Source organism: Phragmites australis, chromosome 11 (genome assembly GCF_958298935.1).
Source record: "Phragmites australis chromosome 11, lpPhrAust1.1, whole genome shotgun sequence".
Classification (NCBI taxonomy): domain Eukaryota; kingdom Viridiplantae; phylum Streptophyta; class Magnoliopsida; order Poales; family Poaceae; genus Phragmites; species Phragmites australis.
This window is the reverse complement of record NC_084931.1, coordinates 595,539-616,394: the sequence shown is the minus strand read 5'-3', so window position 1 is coordinate 616,394 and position 20,856 is coordinate 595,539. Positions and strand designations below refer to the sequence as shown.

Below are 20,856 nucleotides of genomic sequence, written 5' to 3'. Positions count from 1 at the left end.
TAGAGAATTGCAGGTTTTTTCATCAAAAAGCAAGCATGAGAAGGAAGAAAAATCGAATAAGTAAGTTGATCCTACAAGATGAAATTGAGTGTGAGGATGCACAGGTGCAAGAAGATGCGCCACTGCATTTTATAAGCAGCTGTATCATTCGGAGGATACTATTGGGATTGAGGTGGTATTGTCACATGTGCCTTCGAAGGTTACGGCTGAAATGAATGGCCTGCTTACTGCACCGTATAATGAAACTGAGATTAAAAATGCATTATTTCAAATGTTCCCAACAAAAGTTCCGGGATCAGATGGCTTCCCGACACATTTCTTCCAGAAACATTGGGATATTTGTGGTAGTGAGGTGACAGCCATAGTGCTGAGACTGCTCAATGGAGAGGACTCTTTGGAGGAAGTCAACAAGATGTTCATTGTTTTAACTCCCAAGGTATCAAACCCAAACTCTCTTGCTCAGTATCGCCTGATTAGCTTGTGCAATGTGATATATAAGATTGTATCCAATGTGCTTGCTAACCGGCTGAAGCAAATTCTCCATGAGGTGATTTTTTATGAGCAGTTGGCATTTGTCCCTGGAAGGCTCATTACATATAACATCATCACAACTTATGAATGTCTGTATTTTATGAGGAAGAAGAAGAGTATGAATAATTCACATTGTGCACTGAAATTGGACATGATGAAGGCGTATGATAGAGTAGAATGGAGATATTTGGAAGCTATAATGCTAAAGTTGGGTTTTGCCCCAAGTTGGGTGGTGACAGTGATGAGGTGTGTGTTCACAGTTGCCTTTTCGGTGCTCTTCAATGGAGCACCAGCTCAGGAATTCAGGCCAACAAGAGGGATACGTCAAGGAGATCCTATATCATCGTACCTGTTTTTATTGGCGGCGGAGGGGCTATCATGCTTGTTGAAATCAGGAAAGGCGGATGATAATATAGCTGGAGTCAAGGTTGCACCAACGGCTCCATAGGTAAACCATTTATTATTTGCGGATGACAGTATCCTTTTCTTTAAGGCAAAGGTGGAAGGTGCGACATGGGTGAAAAACTGTATATAGGAGTATTGTAATGCCTCTGGACAGAAAGTGAATCTTGATAAGTCCTCCATATTTTTTGGTAAAAGGTGTCTGGAAAATAGGAGAAATGAAATTAAAGCTTTGCTCAATGTACAAAATGAGAGCTTGAATGAACGGTACCTTGGGTTACCCTCGGATGTGGGAAAGCAAAAGAATGGTGCGTTCCAGTACCTCAAAGACCGAGTATGGAAGAGGGTTCAAGGTTGAATGGAAAGATGTTTGTCGGCAAGGGGAAAGGAAATTCTCATAAAGTTTGTGGCTCAGACTATTCCGACTTACTCCATGGCGTGTTTCCTATTGCCAAGAGGGTCATGGTAGCATATAAATGCTTTGATTCATAAATTTTGGTGGGGAAGTAAAGCAGGAAGAAGGAAGACTGCATGGGTCGCCTGGGATGTGATGGTGATGCCTAAGTATATGGGCGGTTTAGGGTTTAGGGACATTGAGCTATTCAACTTATCCATGCTTGCGAGGCAAGCGTGGAGGATCCTGCAAAGTTCCGAAACACTGAGTGCCAGGGTGTTGAAAGCAGTTTATTTTCCGGAAAAGGATTTGTTGAATGCGGAGCTTGGTGACAGGCCTTCATAAATTTGGAGAGGAGTTTGTGCGGGAATGGAGGTTTTACAATAGGGGCTGGTGAAGCGTATAGGCACAGGAGAGCAAACGAACATATGGATGGACAACTGGTTACCGAGGGATTTTAAACTGCGACGGATTTGTCCAAAGTCGGTACAGCCACCGGAAGCAGTGTCAGAGTTAATACTTGCACATGAAAAGAGATGGGATGAAATAAATTAAGGATGCACTTGTATGACATGGATGTGGAGACTATTTTGAAGATCTCAATCAGTTTAACTATACAGACTGATTTTTGGGCCTGGCACTATGAAAGGACTGGCATCTTTACGGTTCGATCGGCATACAGAATGCTCATTGAAACAAGATGCCAACAAGAAAACTGGCTTGAAGGACGAGCGGAAGCGTCAAACACTGCTGGAGTTAGAAATGATTGGAAGAAGTTATGGAGAACTGTTGTACCATCAAAACTACGAGTCTTCGCTTGGAGTCTTGCACGGGCATCTCTACCAATAGGTGAAGTCAGGTGTCACAGGAAATATGGCAGCAGTGCCGGCTTGTACAATATGTAATGCATAGGTGGACTCGTGGAGGCATGCTCTGGTAGATTGCAACATGGCCAGATGTGTGTGGGTACTGCTAGATGAGGAGTTGACGGAAGCAATTGCAGCCGAAGGAGGCACTGACCCAAAACAATGGATGTTTGCTTTAAGTCAAAAATTATCGCAGAAGGAGTTTGTGAAGATTTTGGTGACATTGTGGGCCATATGGTGAGCGAGAAGGAGAGCTATCCATGAAAATGAATTCCAAAGTCCTCTTTCTACTTTTAGTTTCATAAACAAGTTTCTATCTGAAATAGAGATGGTTCCTAATAAGAAGAACTCAGTTGACGCTTTGGGACCGAGATATAGAAAGAGACGGAGCTGGTTACCTCCTAGTTCGGGAATGGCAAAGATCAATGTTGATGGAGGTTTGTCAAGATCAGGGGAGATAGGAGCAGTAGGAGCTGTGTGCCGTGATGAAAATGGAAACTTTTTTGGGGTGTCGGTAGTTGTTTATCAAGGCCTGACAGACCCCTCTATCCTGGAGGCAACAGCGTGCAGTGAAGGGCTAGCCCTGGCAGCGGACATGAACATTCAGAGAATCCACATTACGTCTGACTGTCAAGAAGTTATCAAGGGGATTTTTAATCCAAATCTTGGGCCATATAGTGTGGTACTGAAGGAGATTGAGATAGGAAGAAACCAGTTTCGGGAAGTACAGTTCCATTATGAATGGAGGGAATTCAATGGTGAAGCACATAGCTTAGCAAAAGCAGTGACTTCGCTGCGATTAGGCAGGCATGTGTGGTTTCAAAACCCACCAGATTTTATTTGTATACCGTTGGTTATTGAGCAATAAAGTTCCCCCGTTAATCTTTAAAAAAAACTTATATTCTTCATTCAAAAAAAGAAAACCTCAACACTTGAGATATAGAACAAAACTAAGATAACATCAAAACCATCGGTGAACTGAAGGGATATAACACGGCATTACCATTCAAACGGTCTAGAACATAAGATAAACTTAAGGCATGCACCCATATTAAAAGAGCTACTAGCACATGTTCAATAGTAAGGCAAGCTAGCCGAGGGCATACAAAAGGAAGTCCAGCATACTGCTAAGCAAAAAAGCTAGCTCCATGAAACTACCTGACCAGATTGGTGTTTCGATCAGAAATTCCGATCAACAGTACTTGATGAGAAGCACATAGGAAATCCCAGTCATGGCGCCGCACCGTTGGGTCTTCGTCGTCACCCACACTTGGGAGAGACCCCATCAGAGCGTAGATGTCTGACTGCTTTATCCTTAGACGTTGAGATCAAGAACGGAGAGCAATGGAGATTGGAAAAGATAACTAGAAAAAAAAAGGATAAAAATGAGAGAAAAGTAAATTGTATTTATTCGATTGGATGTTGGATGATCTCAATCATATTTATAGGGAGATATGGTCTTACCCGTCTTGAGTCGTAATCTACCAATACATGTTTCAAATTCGACTCAATCTCTTTCCAAAATCCCGAGCTGATTCGAATCGGAAGTTTCGATTGCCCCAATCAGATGTTCTGATCATGTCGAAGAATTCGATTTTCCCAAACACGGGCCTCTCAGGTTGAAAAAAAATATTTAATCAGAAGTTCTGATTAGAACATCGGAAATTCTGATATGGCCAGAATGTCCGATTTTTCAAACTTTGGGGTTCTCGGGTTGAAAAAAATAATTAACTGGATGTTCAGATCCTTTAGGCGGATATGACCGGAAGGTCCAAAATTTTAAAACATCAACCTCTCAGTTTGGATTAAATATTTAACCAGATGTTCCGATGCGCTGAAACTTTCAACTCCGAGACTGAATGTCAAATGTTCCGGTGAGGAAAAAATTCTAAACACCGGACTAATTTCTAGGAGCTCCAAAACTCTCTGCAAAAACTCTTAAACTCATCGGATGGTCTGATACTTTTGCTGAAGACCTCATCGGACCAATTTTCAGGGGAATCTCTCACACAAACCTATTCTACGCACCGGATATTCCAGTGATCACACAGTCTTAGCACCGGAACATCCGGTGTTAAAAAACCTTAGCCGTGCTATTTTTTATCATCAACAATTTGTTTTAGCAACTATTTATAAATATTTTATTAGTGACGGATTTAAAAAATTATGTATGATATTCTATCTGTTTTCACTGATTAGGTTGTAGTACCCGGAGATACATGGACGGATGGAGACAGTCGGCTCCGCGGCGAAGGTGCAACGACGGCGACGCGCAAAGGGGACGCAGCTCATAGGACGGACGGCAGGGTCGCAGCGCAAAAGACACGACAGGCTTGGCGGCCGTGACCGTGAGAGCGGGAATTGAAGGCCGGGACAGCGGCGTGGCTCTCTCGCGGAGGCATGCGGGACTGCACGTTTGTTGGTTGGCGGGTCCATGCATGCATGCCGTACCGTGCTGGTTGTGTTCCGGCGTGACATGACAATGCAAGACACAGCCATGCATGGACCAGGTCGATCGATCGATTACATCGAGTTAAACCAAACACGTAACCAATAGACTAAACAAGGATTAATCGAGTAGGAGATTGTTCCTTTTTTGTTTTTGCTTATTATTTGGTTTATCCGGCAACGCCACCGCGCTCCGCTACGACCTGGCCATCAACATGACCTTCTTCAACGACCACCGTATCTACGGCATCCACTTCGACCACCTCACCGCGGGCCTCTACTACAACGGCACCAAGCTCGGGCCCTCCGACGACACGCTCCCAAGCTTCCACTAGCGGCCGCGCCGCCACCGCACGGTTTATCCAAGGGAGCGCCGCGGTGGCAGAGGAGTTCGCAAGGGAGCGCGCGCAGGGGCGGTTCAACGTCGACGTCAGGGTGAAGACCACGCTCACCTACAGGTTCTGGCCGCACAGGGCCACCTACTACTACGAGTACGACTGCTGGCTGCAGCTCCCGCCGCCACCCGGCAACGGCACGCCCGCCATGACCGGCGGCGTCAAGTGCGGCGTTGCCAAATGATGGGACTATGCACTCGCTCGATCTTAGGACGTGTTTGGTTGCTCCGCTCCGCGCGTGCAAGCATCCGTCGATGCAGTTGCTAATGCTCAGCCGCTAGTTTGGTTGTCTGGACCGGCTCTCTAGCCTGTACCCTCCCGTGCAAATGCATCCAGCGAGCCGGGCTCCGCGTGTACGTCGGAATCGGGCGTACGTGCCGGGCCTGCTCACCGGATGCAAAAACACTATTTTTTTATTTAATTTTAGATTTTATTTAGGGGTACAAGAGTGATCCAAAAATTCTAAATATTTTCGTGAGTAAACTAGAGCTCACTAGCAATCCATTTTAATTAGTTTGATCTAAAAAACCTAAGTCAATATTTAATTAAAATTCTCTAAAAATTATAAAAAATTCACTAATATTTTTATCCGGTGATGTAGTAATTTATAAAAATATTTTCAACATAGGTTATTTGGTAAAAAAAAATGAGTTCTTTTGTAATGCAACATATACTCATGCAGACAACCAAACACAATCTCTTCTCAATCAGACTGAACACATACAGCCAACCAAACAGACCCTACTGCATCTCACCAGCCTGTCTCAACTCAGCCTGTATGACTCATACAGTCAGACTGAGGGCATGCAAGCAACCAAACACACCTTTAGTGTGCATGTGCATGCATGGTGAATTGTCGGTTGCTAGATTTGCTTCTCACTCTTGTCACTGTGAACCTTGGTTAGTATTTGGGCTTGATGATTTTTTTTCCCAATAATTTGAAGTTAGATCAACAATCCATCTCATCGTTATTATTACTTATTGGTATCCTGGTCCTGTTAGTGTAGGTAAAAATTATGAAATTGCTATTTTTCAACCACCTCTTATCTGTTTCACTGTTGGTCTTGTTAGTGTTAGATGAGCCTATAACAGCTCACACCCTTTCTTTAACATCCAGCCAAGCAATCTTCTTCTTCTCGCTTCCTTCCCTTGCCGGCGCACTCGCTGCCTCACACCGCTGACCTACCTTCGCCGGTGTTAAAAGTGGAAAGGAGTCATATATGAATCGGAAAGTTGGGCGGCCTTCAGCCAAGCTTTCATGATTTGTATTGTTTTCATAAAATTTATACGCACAAACAAGTTATTTATTGTCTTACGGGAGTTGGGACTTAGGCCCTTTCATGCCTCGGGTCATGCCAGCCACCATCCAGGACTGTGGACCATGTCGTGTCGTACCTGACTAGACCACAGAAAAGCACAGGCTCGGCCCTGACATTTCGGTGGTCCAGGGTGAGATTAAAAATAGGGCTCCATTATTAAATATAAATCGTTCAGATCTAATTTTTTTCAGTTTACTTTTAGACTGATATACACAGTATACATATACATATGGGGTCTTTGGATTTTGAGGGCCCAGAGCGGTCGCACCGCTCGACCCCCTCCGAACCGGCCCTGGAAAAGCACAGGCACGGCCTTGTGCCATACCAGCTTGAGCACAGTCCGCTGCTGAACGGAGCTGCCACCGCTAGCAAGCAGGTTCACGGCAGTTTCACCGTGGAATAACCTTCCCCTTGCTCCAGCCCACCAAAAATCACCTTCACGGTACATGCATGTCGTGTGACAACAACATGACAAGACACAGCCATGCATGTACCAGATCGATCGATCGATTGATTCAATCCAGTTAAACCAATGTAATAAGGATCGGTATCCGAAATCAATTGCCTTAGATATTGTAAAACTTTTCAAGGGGCCAAATGACATCAAGATTCGTACGAGATGGAGCCCCGAAGACCGATCCTTTTCAACACCGCAGCCGTCACCAATCCTCCTCGTTCATGACTCTAGACGCGGCGCTCGAACCCAATGCGCCGCCCACCTCTGCCTCTGCCTTCACCAGCACGGGCCATCTCCCCCCCCCTCTCCTCCTCTACTCCTCCTCACATTTGGTTCGCCCTCTCCGTGCATCTTCCCAGACGCCAACCGCCTCGCGAGCTCCCCCGTTCTACCCTCCTCACCGTCTCTAGTGGCTGGAGATGCTAGACCTGTAGGGGCGGGCCCACTCGAGAACATTGGTATACAGATATACACCGAAAATTTTGTGCAATTTTTTTCTATATGTTATGTTCTATATGTGTGTCTGGTGACTGTGGTCCACGACGACCCAAATCCATCTCGCCACAACCTGACAGGCGTTGACGTAGCCACAACTCATGACCCACGGCCACGCATAGCTGCCTAGGTTCGAGGCACGAGTGGTGACCGTGTGCATGAGTGCATCAATTCCTAAGAGACTGAGATCGTGTGCATGACTGCATGACGACCATGTTTGTGATGGCCCACGACCTGACGACTTGACTCATACTGCACTCGACCCGTCAACCGTGAGATGAAGGGCAACGACGGCATCGACGAGGGCACGATCGAGGTGGGGAGTCACCGGGGTTGGGCATGGCGTGGACGTGGACTCAAGCCTAGAGGGCGGCGGGGGCACGGGTTGGAGCCAAGCGAGGTGCATCGGGGACTGTGGCACGGGAGTGAGCCAGGTGAGAGGATCGGTGACGTTCTAAGAGGGGAATAAATTAGGACACTTAGAAACTAATAACTTCAAAAACTTCACAAGATAAATATATCTCAATTTCTATCTAAATATGATTTAGGTTTATCTAGTGTATCTACTCTACCGCTCAAGAGGATTGCAACATACTCTAGCAAGGTAAATTACATGTATGTAAATGCAAAAACATAAATAAGGTAGATAGACAAACTCTGTGTATGATGTCATTTTATCGTATATTTGCATAGCGTACATATACATTCATATAAAAAAGAGAAAAAAAGGCCTCGGCCGGCCCCTTTCCTTTGGCTGGCCCGGCCCTTTTCGCCTTCTCCTTTTCCCGGTTAGGCCAGCCTAGGGCAGCGCTCTCCTTGCTTCTCCTCTCGGCCCAAGGCCCGAGCGCTTACTCCCTTCTTTCTCCAGCCGTGGAGGCCACCCCCAACTAAGCTGTCATGCTTCTCTCTCCCTCCACCCCTATCTCCAACGAATCTCCCACCAGATCAAGCTGAATTCGCGCAAAATTGATTCCCAACTAAATCCTCCAACAAACTCTATCTCTACCCATCCCAATCCCCTCAAAATCGGAATGGATTCGAGTTCTATGGAGGTTTTGGGGTTGCTACTTATATAAAGAGGAGGCTGGCGTGGGCAAAGAAAAAGGATGAGGGAAGAAGGCCAAAGGCCCTACCGGCACCCCTGCTCGCTGGAGCCCCTGATGGCCTTGCCCGGTTTCTACTGTTGCTGCCCATAGATGGAGTAGACAGGCGGAGCCCCAGCCCTCGCCGAGCAGTCTTGCGCCACGGCCAAGATCCTGCAGTGGCTGCCCATGGAGGCCCCGCTCGTCACCCTTGCTGACGACGTGCCGGAGAAGAGGGCAGGCCTACAGCCCTCCTACCATGCGCCCCGGATACTCAACACCCTGCTGCTCCCTGCGCAGATGGGAAGAGGGCTGGAGGCCCTGCTGGCCGCCGCCGCCTTGGCTTCCCTACTGCCATATCCTTCGCCGAAGAACAAAGGGCGGAGACCCTGGTCGCACCTGCTGTTGTGCGCTCCTGGCCGAAGGCCTGCTCCATTGAAGCCCCTCCCAACCTGCCATCACCAACCCCGGCTGCTCCTGTTGGCCGTCCTCGAGGAGAGGGTGCCATTCCTATTGGTCGCCCTGTTGCCCACGCCAGTGAGTACTCATCTCCCTCTTCCTTCTGCTCTTTGTGATGCTTGGCCTTCGTGCCGAGGTGGTGTCTCTATGATCGGCCTTCATGTCGTGGATGCTTGAGCTCAGGTCGTGTGCCGTAAGAAGCTCCGGGTTCCAGCTGTGCGCCGTCGAAGTTTGTACTCCGGCCATGCGCTAGTGAATTCTGGGCTCTGACCACGAGTCATGATAGCCTTGTCGTCGTGCCTTCCAGGGACAAATGCCAACTGCTTGTATGCGAGCCCGGCTGCCGGTTAATCTCTCTGTCCAAGCGTCGTTGCATGCCATCGCTCAGGTTTTTATTATTACTTATTGGTATCCTGGTCCTGTTAGTGTAGGAAAAAATTATGGAATTGCCAATTTTCAACCACCTCTTATCTGTTCTCACTGTTGTTCTTGTTAGTGTTGGATGAGCATATAGCAGCTCACAGCCTTTCTTTAACATCCAGCCAAGCAATCTTCTTTTTCTTCTCGCTTCCTTCCCTTCGCGGAGTTCTCATACAACAATAGCTTCCAAGCGAGTATGGAGATGTCGCCGTTTGAAGCTCTATATGGCAGAAGGTGCCGAACGCCGTTGAATTGGTTCGAATCCAGCGAACGGACTTTCCTAGGTCCGGATTTGGTCAAGGAGACGGAAGATCATGTTCTGAATATCCGCAAGAGTCTTCTCACGGCTCAATCCCGGCAAAAGATCTATGCGGATGGTCCCCGTCGAGACCTCGAGTTCGTAATTGGAGATCATGTGTACCTCAAGGTTTCACTGCTCAAGGGTGTTCGTCAATTCCAAGTCAGAGGCAAGTTAGCGCCTCGATACGTGGGATCATTCCAGATTATTGCTCGATGTGGAGAGGTGGCATATCAACTGGACTTGCCTCCGTCTCTCTCCGTCGTGCATAACGTCTTCCACGTGTTGCAACTAAAGAAAAGCTTCCGAGTTCCAAACGAGGTCATTGATGTTGCACCTCAAGAAGTGCAGCCAGATTTGTCGTATTGCGAGCGGCCGATAAGGATTTTGGGTGAAGTCAAGCGCAAGACGCGGCGAAGTTCCATAAAATTCATCAAAGTCCAATGGAGCAACCACTCGGAAGATGAGGCAACTTGGGAGCGTGAGGATAAGATCCGCTCCGAGTATCCCGAGCTCTTTGCAGGCTTGTAAAAGTCATTGTAAATTTTGCACAGTTGGAACATTTCGCTTGTATGTGTTCATCGCCATGTGGAACAAAAAGGGGTGCATCGGATTCCATCTCTCACATCACGATGCCTACTCACAACGTGCTCATTGTCCTATCCCCGACTCGTACCGAATCTCGGGGTGAGATTCTTTTTAAGGGGGAGGTTTGTCACGTCCCAAATTCTTAATCACGCAATTAAGCATAATCATGCTTCTTAAGCATTATGTTTAGTTTTGCGTAATTGTAATTCGGAACACTAATACACTTCGTTAAAAATCAATTGGATGAGAGAAGGAAATTCAGGAGAGAAAGGAATTCAATTAGCAGTTAAACGAACTTCTTTCTCTTGTACGTGGGCCCACCAGCCGGCCCCACCATCTCTCCCTCCACTTGGGAAGCAGCCCCACCTGCTCCCACCCTCACTCCCGTGCTCAACCGGCCAAAGAAGCAAGGAGCAGCTTCCTCTCACTCCCTCTCTCACTCTCTCTCCCTTTCTCCCAAAATCCAACCTCAAGAGAAGAATTTGAGGTATGCATGTGGTACTTATGTGATCCTTAGCTCATAAGCTTCATATCCCTCCAATTTGTTTGCTCTTTCCCGAAAGATTCGAGCCGGATTTGATGTCTTTTGGTATTCTTGGTTGAAACACGAGGAACACCGGAGTTTTTCGATTTCCCTCCGTTTTCTCCATTCCCCGGCGGTCACCCAACTCCACAAGCATCTTGGGTAAGTCCCTTAGGCTTCCCACGGCATGAATTCGTGATTTGGGTGGTCGATTTTGAATTAGAGCAAAGTTCATGAGTTTTGAAATTTTGGACCAAAATAAGGATTTAGATGAGATTTGAGTTGGGAATCGAGTTGCTAGACTCCATAAACCATCTCAAACATGTTCCCCTTTGGATTGGAGAGTATTGCAAATTGATTTGGCAAAGTTTTCCCTCAAAATGGAGCTTTTCTGGAAAGTCTGAAAGTTCCGCACAATTTTTTGGAAGTTCCGCAGTGTGCGGAACTTCCACAGAAATTCACGAATCTTCCGCAGAAATCTGCGGAACTTCCGTAGTTACTATTCATCAGGCGGTCCAAATTTTGTAAAATTCATAATAAATTCTCCGTAGCTCTAAAAATTATGAAACCAATTTTGTTGTTTCATAATAATCTAATCTACCTATTAAAAATGTCCCCAGCCATGAAAGAGTTAATTCACTTTCTAAGATAAACTAATTAGGTTAAGACTTCATTAATTCACCGTTGGTTCTTTGCGAGTCCAAAATTGATGAATCCAATTTTGCTAGTTTCCTTATAACTTGTTTTATCTAGGAAAAATGTTTTCAGCCATTATATGCATATTGTAGCATATATTTGCACTTCATTCATACTCATGGCATTGCGCGTGTTGATCCTTTTTAGAGAACATTGGTCCGTTGATCCTGGAGGCCTAGGAAGATCCCAATACGCCCCACCTATTTGAGCCAGTACATCAAGGCAAGTAACTAAGCATATTGATCCATCTTGTGTAATTGGATAGGTCTAAAATTGATGAAATATGCTTATGTATGTATGCATGCATGTTTAGTGAGTCAGTGTCGGATACCAATGGATAGAACCTATGGCGATTGCATTCTTCTACTTTCAATACTTGTGTATTTACATTCCTTGTAGCCTTGAGATGTTGTCAATGTCTAGGTATGAGTTCAACTTATATGCTTAGCCATGCTTAGGTTATTCGGTAGAAGTCAAACGACGACGCATTCCGTTGTTCGCGAGCATAGGACCTTCTTATGATTATATACACTTGTTGAGGTTGAGATGGTTGTATAAGTGGTGAGTATGAGACGAGATGTGAGCGGTGCTAGGGGTGACTTCTGCCTCGAAGGAAAGTCCTGGGGGCAGTTCGGGAGAGGAACCCGAGCACCGTAGACCGCTTGCATCGTTTAAGGCCGATCGTCAGGGTAGTTGGCTTTAGCACTTACCTTACTCATCACATGCCGATCTAATAGTAAGGCAAGCCGAATACCTTCGCAGCTGTGGCTTTGTGGGCCTGAACATCAACGGTGTGAGCGGACGGGCTTGTAAGTGGTACTAATTTGCTTTGGGAGTAGTCCTAGTACCGTCGCGTCGAACGATGCACAATCCACACGGTTGGGGCTGGATGAGGAAGGTTGTTACGAGTACCCCTTGTGTGCACTTTAGCGGGTGACACAAGCCATATAGTCCTTGTATCGTGTAGGTCCAGAAGTATCCCCTGCAGGGTGTATAAACAGTTCGAACTGCCGCGCTCTCGGTCATGAGCATGCTATTATTTCATTTGCACCTGGTCGTAGAGTTTCGAGTATGGTTTGTGGTTCGGTATGTGGGAGATGGTGGTGTTGGTTCTTGTTACTTATTGATACACATGTTGGTTACAGTTACACTTGTTCAGTTGTTAGTTGCAGGGTAGTTTTTATATGTTTTGGTTAAGTTTCAGTCGCTCACACATATGTCTAGGATGCTTAGTGCATATGTTTTACCTAACCTGTGGCTCATCCTTGCTAATGATCATTGCATAATCCTTGGAGTCGAGCTATGTATATGTGCTCTATATGGTTTAAGTCTTGCGAGTACCTTCGTACTCATGCCTGCGCTTTCAGGTACTCCTGCTGCTGCGGAAGAGGCTATTTTTGGCTACTTCGTGCCTGCCAATCTTGGTGGCGGGTAAGAGTAGTGCATCATACTCTAAAAGTTGTGTTTTTGAGATGATGCCTAAGGGCATGTAGCGCCATTCTCTTTTGTTGTTATAAGTTTAACTTTCTTTTGTGGTTAGGAGTTGAGGGGTTTTGTCTCCTCCTAGCTCGTTTTTGTTGTAAATTTTTGAAATCAGTTGCATGCTTAATACTTGTAATATAAATATTTATTATTCGCTCTTTATTAAGCTATGTTGTGATGTACATGTTGAAAGGCATGTGTTCCGATCCTTGGGCACAAAACACGTGCCAAGACTACCGGAGCAGTATTCTGTTTAATCGTTGAAGTCATGATCGTGTCAGTGATCGACTTAGTGATTAATTAGAATACTGTTTGGATGGTTCCTCACACCGGCGCACTCACTGCCTCACATCGCTGACTTGCCTTCGCTGGTGGCCTCCAGCCAAGCTTCCATGGTTTGTATTGTTTTCGTAAATTTATACGCACAAACAAGCTATTTATTATCTTACGTGAGTTGGGACTTGGGCCCCTTCGTGCCTCGGGTCATGCCAACCACCAGCAGGACCGTCCATGCCGTGTCGTGCCAGCCTGACTAGACCAGAGAAAAGCACAGGCACAACCTTGTGCCATACCAGCTCAAGCACGATCCGCTGATGAATGATGAATTTGATGATATGTCGATTCGTAGCAGTGCAGATCGTAGATGAAGCAGAGCAGAGCGGTCGCGCGGATGCGCTACCCAAAAACCTTATTGTCGTCCCTCGTGCGGGTTTCACGACGATAAAGACTCGAAGATACCGCTCACCCTTGTGCCCGCCAAGGAGAAGGGCCGGCGAGATCCGGCAGCGCAGGACGACAAAATAGTGATATAGATAGATGGAGAAGTATGAATGGAGCAGAAAATTACCTCCTCTCAACATCTGAAAGTCTCCTGGATTTATATAGAATTAGCTGTCTTTGGAGTCGTTTCCTCTCATAAAATGCCCACCAATTATGGCATTGAACGCGATTTAAGGGGAGAACACAAAAATACGCGAATACATGTGAATATAGCAAAGCCTATTCTCTCTTTCTCATTTCTCTATTACAAAGAGAGAAAGAACTCTACTATTTAAATTGATCTACGTTCCATTGCCTTAGTAATATGGGATTAAATCTCTTTCTTTGCATTATTATGAATGGGACTTATATATGAGCCACATCCCAACATTAACGACGATGATTGATGCATGACCGCACGTATGTACTCCACTGTTGTTAACAGATAGATACCTGTTTAGTGATCTGCTGGATGCATGCATTGGGCCCGACCGGTCGGCTATTAGCTGCCTCGATCGTCAAGCCTGCCGCACCAACATAATCCTACTTTTATTATTACTTTTTACGGACGACAATGCAATATTCTTAATCGTGTGATCACTTTGATGGCAGCAGCTAGTGTGTGGAAGCACGACTTCATAGACAGAAAATTGAGGCTCTACGTACTTAGCTGCCGTGCCGACATAGCAAATTGGCGATCGATGACAACAACATAAAGTCATCGCATGTCACCATCGAGGCGGCAAAAAAAAAAAAAAATCTAAATTAAGATGTATTAGTTGTAATATTTCTTCCTATATTTTTTGACTAAAATTTATAACAATAGTTCATCTCTCTGGATACAATGTTGTGGATCTTAAAAGAAAAACGCTACGCCGACTATTATATACTCTATACATTATAGTGATAAAATATCATTGTCAGTTCATATTATAGATTGTTATAAAATACCATTCGAAAAGAGACGGCAGTGAAAATCTACTATCACTGTCGGTTCATGTTATGAGCTGTCATTTGATGTCATTTATAGGTGAAAATCTTTTCATTTAATGTCATTTAGATATTCGGATAATCGTTTAAAATTTCAGACAGAAGATGTCAAAAATATTGCATATGCTAATGATATCACTAGTACTTTTGTGGTGAGATGGTAAGGACGTATCGCGCAAGCTGAGAGGTTCCGAGTGCGTGTATTTCATACGAAAAGTCACGTGACTTGCGACGACGCTGATGTGAGGATTCCTCGGGTGCAAAAAATATATTTTTAATTTTTCGAGCTCTAAAGAGATCGATTCGACATCCGACTATTACTATCGGCTGAAACCTTTAACCAACAGTGATAGTCAACTATCACTGCCGACCGAAGTTTTCAGCCGGCAGTGATAATCCCTTCACTGCTGGTCCCTCGGATCGACAGTGATAGTCAGAGACTTTCCGACTATCACTATATGTTATCCACTATCGACTCTAAAACCGGTAATGAAACCCCTCTATACGTCAATAGTGAAGGGATTTTTTTTATAATAGCAGTAGTATTTTTCTCTACGTTTTAATCTGTTAGATTTTTTTTTATTGGTTAGGCTTAGGTGACCCACAGCTGTTGAATGATTCCCCTCTCTGCCTCGATATTTCCGTGAGAGCAAAGATTTTACACTATGAAGTAAGAACAGTATTATATTATATTAACCAGCACTCCGGTCTAAGTTGGTAGGACCGAACGGTACACGGTGGTCAGTAAGGATATGTTAAAGGATAAGGTTAGATGTGATATAATTATTTATATTTTAATTTATTGGTTGGAGTAATTTAATTTTTTATTTGGTAATATGGATATGACATCTAATTTTTTATTTGGTTAGATGGATAAAATTTAAATGGGGTTAATCAAAATTTTGTAGAACCAGCTTTTCATATTTTTAGTTTTTTATCAACATATAATCATGATGGCTCCAACTTGTACTTTTTTTCACGGATAGATTTATCTGGTATCTAATAAGAATATTCTCATTAGTTAATGATCACATCTCACTTGTCCTTCAATTAAACACTTCAAAAACTAAATAATAACTTCCATTCAGGAATACTCCTATCTCTCTAACCAAGTACACTATAAAAAACAAAACATGCAACTAATGTGCACTTTCTTTACCTAATCGATTCGATCTCCAAAAAAGTAAAAAAAAAAAAAAGTTGAAACACTTTGTAGAGCAGCAGCAAATTTGTTTGGTCGAGACGGTTTGACCCAAGAGTTGTAAAGGCTTTGTATATATCTTGCAATTTGCGTCAAAGTCGTTTTGGGATGAAGCTAGATAATAAATTAATTCTACTTGATCAAATTAACTTGTGGCCTATTACTAAGTAGCTTGCCGAACCGGCGGGTAATGGTCCACCGGTACGTAGCTTTTTGTGCTGTGTACAACCTTTATCAGTACTTAAAGCTAGCATTAATCTTTTAATATATCTACAAACAAAATGTACATGCTTTATACTTATAGCATACACATATATTTTTAAGTACTAAAAAGTTTGAATATGAGAATTTATTTTATTTTTGATTTTTTTTATATCTGAACTTTCCACCCTTATCAATGATCCATTTCAATGCGTGGCAAAAAAAACAGAGAAAACATTTAATAAAAAATATATATGTTCTTCTGCCTCTTAAATGCATATATGTAAGTAATTTTGTGAAAAAACACAAGCAAATTAGAATAGATATATGAGTAATTTAAGAAACATGCAATTAAGATCGTTGTTCAACAATTTTTGTGAATATATTAGATTTATTCAAAGACAATATCAAATTTAACTGCTACATATTTTTAATTAAAAAAATAAGAACAATTTTGCTACAAGCAAATTAGTTCAAACTCGTGAGCAATTTTGTATACTTTTAGAAACAAAATAGATATATATGCTAAAACTAAAACATACACATATAATTTTTAGATTTTACCTTAATTTTTTATCCGAAGGTGTTATGATCAGATTTACTTGATGTCCGAAACAGAATCTATACAACACCCGAGTTCAAGACTGAGTGCACCTGCTCCTCCCCTGCAGCCTTTACCAACTGTGTAGTTCTCGCCATCACCACACAAGTATTCGTACACTCCTGCTGCTTATTTCTCTGAATATATGCTAGTTGCACTACTTATTAGACCACTCCATTGTCACGTTCTTTAATTAAAAAGAAATTAAACGGGTGATATTCCATCCACTGCGCGTGCGGTACTAGAACGTTCTTGGAAAGTGGGTTAGTCCGTAATTTTATTCACGGCTCGATCTCTCTATGGGAAGAAACAGCTAGCACTAAACGTTTCCAACTTGCATTGCATTTTTTCATGGCGTACTGAATCAGTAGTCTACTGATCGACCGCATGCATGCATGTCCACTGGAGCCTAGACAGGTCTACGACTCCATATATAGTTCCTGTTTTAGTAGAGTTCTAACTTCTAATTATATATTAGATCTTATATTTATAGGATATTTATATATTAAGATTGAGTGATTTAAGTTTTTATTTTTAGACTAAAATAGAAATAAAATAGCTCAACTAAACATTCTCAATGTACCTACAGTTTTAATTCTATAAATTTCTAAAACTAAAAATACCTTACTCTAAAAATTCTTATAGATAAAACTTCATCAAACAATCCCATAGCTAGGTCTACAAGCTCACATACAATTCCATGGAGATCCACCAATACAAACCTACCAACCTACCTAGGGGACTAGGTATATATCTTTCGAAGCAGTTCACACCAGAGAGGAAGAGAGACAAGGACCTACATTATATATTTGCATTGTTCAATTGAACAAAAAAATCAACATCATTAATATTTGTTGGTTTTCCTGGAGTAGGTAAACCCCGCACATGAGTATTTTACCTTGCCTTCTGTACGTTAATTTCTCATCATATATAGAGTAGAGCATGTATATATGATGAGGGTATAAATAAAAGCGGTGAGGAGAGCACTGGGGGCGCTCGGCTCCGACAAGGAAGGCCACCGGAGCCGACGGGCCTGACCCAACCACTTCGCCCGCCGCCCCTCGCCTTTCCCCGCCATTAATGGCTGCCTCTCTCTCCTCCACCTCCTCCTCCTTCTAGAAGCGGCGGCAGTATCGGATCCCCATCTCTCTCTCTGTCTCTGGCGCGTGGCTCGAGGCCAACGCACGAGGCGTGAGCGAGAAAAAGAGATCTATCTCAATCTCACCCTTGTTTCATCCATCCGCACGCACAAAGGTCTCACCTTTTGTGCTCCTCTCTCTCTCTCTCTCTCTCTCTCTCTCTCTCGCAGAGTGCAGCTGTGCTTCCATCTTGCGAGCTCAGAGAGAGGATTTGGCCGTCTCGGTTCGGCTTGTTCAATCGGAGCTTCTGATTCGGTTGGAGCTGGGAGGTTGTTGGTTCTTGCGATTTGCGTGCTCTGTTTCATTCCTCGGAGTTGCACTTCTTCCGTAGCTCCCTTTCCGACTTCTGGTGATCCGATTGGAGCCAAAATTAAGGCTGCTTCTTTTCGAGGCCTTGCCGTTCCTGGATTAATTCGGCGTCGCCATGGGGAATTGCTGGGGCGCCAAGATCAGCTCCGACAGCCCTTCCCGCTGCGCCTCCTCCCCTTCAGGTTCGTGTTAATTCCGTTCCTCAATTGCCTTCTTCTCCATCTTCGGATTATTCAAGCAATCAATAATCGATTCGTGTTAATTTTGTGCTCTTTATTTGTCCTGTTCTATTGGACGCTGGTGTTAGCTGATGCTGAGTTGCTAATCCCCTTTGCCGCGTACTCGTGTAGGATCACTCGACCACGTAGTTTGGCACCTAACACTAGCAGCGCGTGTTAAAAAGAAAAATATATTTTGCGCTTAGACACTTCCTCTTGGATTGTTAATTGTTCATTTCCTCTTGGATTGTTCTATGTGCAAAGACCAAACCTTTCCATTTCCTGTTAGGTGCGCTACGTGTCAGTGTAAATGCTAACACAACTAACTTTATCTGACTTTTCATTTGATGTTATTCATTGTTCTGAATTGAATGTTCATCTAATCGTAAGGAGAGGAAAGTTCATTTTTTTATGCTACTTTTTAGCTAAATCTTTGTCCCTATTTTCAAAGTTATTGACTGCCCCATGCTGAAAGTTCAGTTGTTTCTATGCTGAGCTAAGGAAGTAAGGAAGAAAGCTCATTATCGGTGCAACCTTTTAACCTTTCCATGAACTTGTTGTCATTTAATGATGCACAAATCAAATACTACCACTAAAGAATAGGAAAAAGTAGCGGCATAATTAGGTAGAGTATGATGGACAAAAGTCTGAAAGTCTTTATTGTTTCTTGATGACGGTTAGGGGCAACTTCCAAGTTTGCTAGTAAGAATGGGGTAGCCTTGAGCAACTGCAGCAGCCATGCCTCATCGGCGTCAATGCTGCCAACCCCACGGAGCGAGGATGAGATTCTGGAGTCAGCAAATGTCAAGGCCTTCACCTTCAACGAGCTGAGAACTGCCACCAGAAACTTTAGACCAGACAGCGTGCTAGGCGAGGGTGGGTTTGGGTTGGTCTTCAAGGGGTGGATCGATGAGAAGACGCTCGCCCCAACTAGACCAGGCACAGGGATGGTGATTGCTGTCAAGAAGCTGAACCAGGAAAGTTACCAGGGCCACAAGGAATGGCTGGTTAGTATCCACACCGATATGTTGGGCAAAGGCCTCTCGTTTCATGCCAGTTTTACAGTCTGTATGACACGCTGTTCCTTCATTTGTGCAGGCTGAAGTGAATTATCTTGGAACGCTGTCGCACCCATATCTTGTAAAGCTCGTTGGCTACTGTCTCGAAGACGAACAGCGGCTCCTTGTGTATGAATTCATGTCACGCGGGAGTTTGGAGAATCATCTGTTCAGGAGTAAGCATGTGTCCTTACTTTTCCTAGCTACCGACTGCTATTTGCCTACTTCCCAAAATTTGAAGGAATGATTCTAAAATGTTTCAATATGCAGGGAGCACCCATTTCCAGCCACTGTCCTGGAACCTTCGAATGAAAATTGCCCTCGGAGCGGCGAAAGGGCTTGCCTTTCTCCACAGCGATGAGGCTAAAGTCATCTACCGTGATTTCAAGACCTCTAATGTCCTTCTAGACGCGGTATGCAGTGTTAAAGATTATTGTCCTTTGGACCAACAATATTGCTTAGTTGGTTGAGCTGATAGCGAGAAATTTTCTCCAGAACTTCAATGCTAAGCTCTCTGATTTCGGGCTGGCGAAGGATGGTCCAACTGGTGACAAGAGCCATGTATCCACTAGGGTGATGGGGACTCATGGGTACGCTGCTCCAGAATACCTTGCGACAGGTAGCGTCATTGTTCTATTTCCATATCATCGGATGCAACTAGTATTATTAGCCACGAATCACACTCACACATTTCAATTCTATTGTCGAGAAATTCAACCAATCCTATCTCAAAACATAATTGAGCTGTGAGGATTGTAGCAAGAATTTTGCAGTCTCATTACGCGCTGGGTTCAGCGCCGTACTGCTGAGCATCCTAGAGCCAATCTTAGAGTCATTTGGAAGCTAGTTACTGAACTTACTAACTAATTCCGTTTTACCTTGTGAAGGTCATCTGACCACCAAGAGCGATGTCTACAGCTTCGGAGTAGTACTCCTAGAAATGCTGTCAGGGCGCCGTGCACTGGACAAGAACCGCCCGAACGGGGAGCATGTCCTGGTGGAATGGGCTAGGCCGTACCTGAGAAGCAAGCGGCGGATATTCCGCATCCTGGACCCCCGTCTGGGCGGGCAATACTCCCTTGCTAGGGCGCAGAAGGCTGCAGAATTGGCACTGCAATGCCTCTCAGTGGAGTCCAGGCACAGGCCCAGCATGGACGAGGTGGTTATAGAATTAGAAAAGCTCCAGGACTCCAAGGAGGGAGGTAACCCTCAGTTACAGAAGAGGCCGAGCAATCGGAACTTAGACAGCAATGGCACAAAGGCGTCGACCAAGGGGAAGCCTGCTTCTCCAAACCCAGTTTGAGTGAGTGAATCGTAAGCTGAGTTTTTCTCTTTTGCAGGTGTAGGTTATATAGGCTCATAGAGTGATTTGTAAAGAGGCAGAGTTCTCAATCTTTTGCGCTTATCATGTAGTTTTTGCATCTTCAAGTCTTTGTAAAATACAGTATGTAAATACATACTTACATCCAGTTCGAGTGTTGTGAAGTTCTGTTCAAGCCAAAAGCTCAGCACGCTGTTAGATCTC

At 44.3% G+C, this 20,856-nt stretch overlaps 2 protein-coding genes across 2 annotated transcripts; both read left to right on the top strand.

Annotated features, from left to right (window-relative positions):
* The first annotated feature begins 8,226 nt into the window (after positions 1 to 8,226).
* LOC133885769 (uncharacterized) lies at positions 8,227 to 13,011 on the top strand. The gene is made up of 2 exons (XM_062325514.1): positions 8,227 to 8,926; positions 12,741 to 13,011. Exons 1-2 carry the CDS (start codon positions 8,579 to 8,581, stop codon positions 12,864 to 12,866), a joined length of 474 nt encoding a protein of 157 aa, XP_062181498.1. The 5' UTR covers positions 8,227 to 8,578; the 3' UTR covers positions 12,867 to 13,011.
* A 4,551-nt stretch (positions 13,012 to 17,562) lies between these two features.
* LOC133885420 (receptor-like cytoplasmic kinase 176) lies at positions 17,563 to 20,856 on the top strand. Its single transcript, XM_062325132.1, has 6 exons — positions 17,563 to 18,237; positions 18,955 to 19,280; positions 19,372 to 19,507; positions 19,602 to 19,744; positions 19,827 to 19,950; positions 20,219 to 20,856. Exons 1-6 carry the CDS (start codon positions 18,171 to 18,173, stop codon positions 20,632 to 20,634), a joined length of 1,212 nt encoding a protein of 403 aa, XP_062181116.1. The 5' UTR covers positions 17,563 to 18,170; the 3' UTR covers positions 20,635 to 20,856.

Coding starts and splice junctions, on each gene's coding strand:
- LOC133885769 (XM_062325514.1), top strand. CDS start 8,579: ATGGAGGCCCCGCTCGTCACCCTTGCTGACGACGTGCCGGAGAAGAGG. Junction 8,927..12,740: donor TCGCCCTGTTGCCCACGCCA/GTGAGTACTCAT, acceptor CTGCGCTTTCAG/GTACTCCTGCTGCTGCGGAA.
- LOC133885420 (XM_062325132.1), top strand. CDS start 18,171: ATGGGGAATTGCTGGGGCGCCAAGATCAGCTCCGACAGCCCTTCCCGC. Junction 18,238..18,954: donor CTGCGCCTCCTCCCCTTCAG/GTTCGTGTTAAT, acceptor GATGACGGTTAG/GGGCAACTTCCAAGTTTGCT. Junction 19,951..20,218: donor TCCAGAATACCTTGCGACAG/GTAGCGTCATTG, acceptor TACCTTGTGAAG/GTCATCTGACCACCAAGAGC.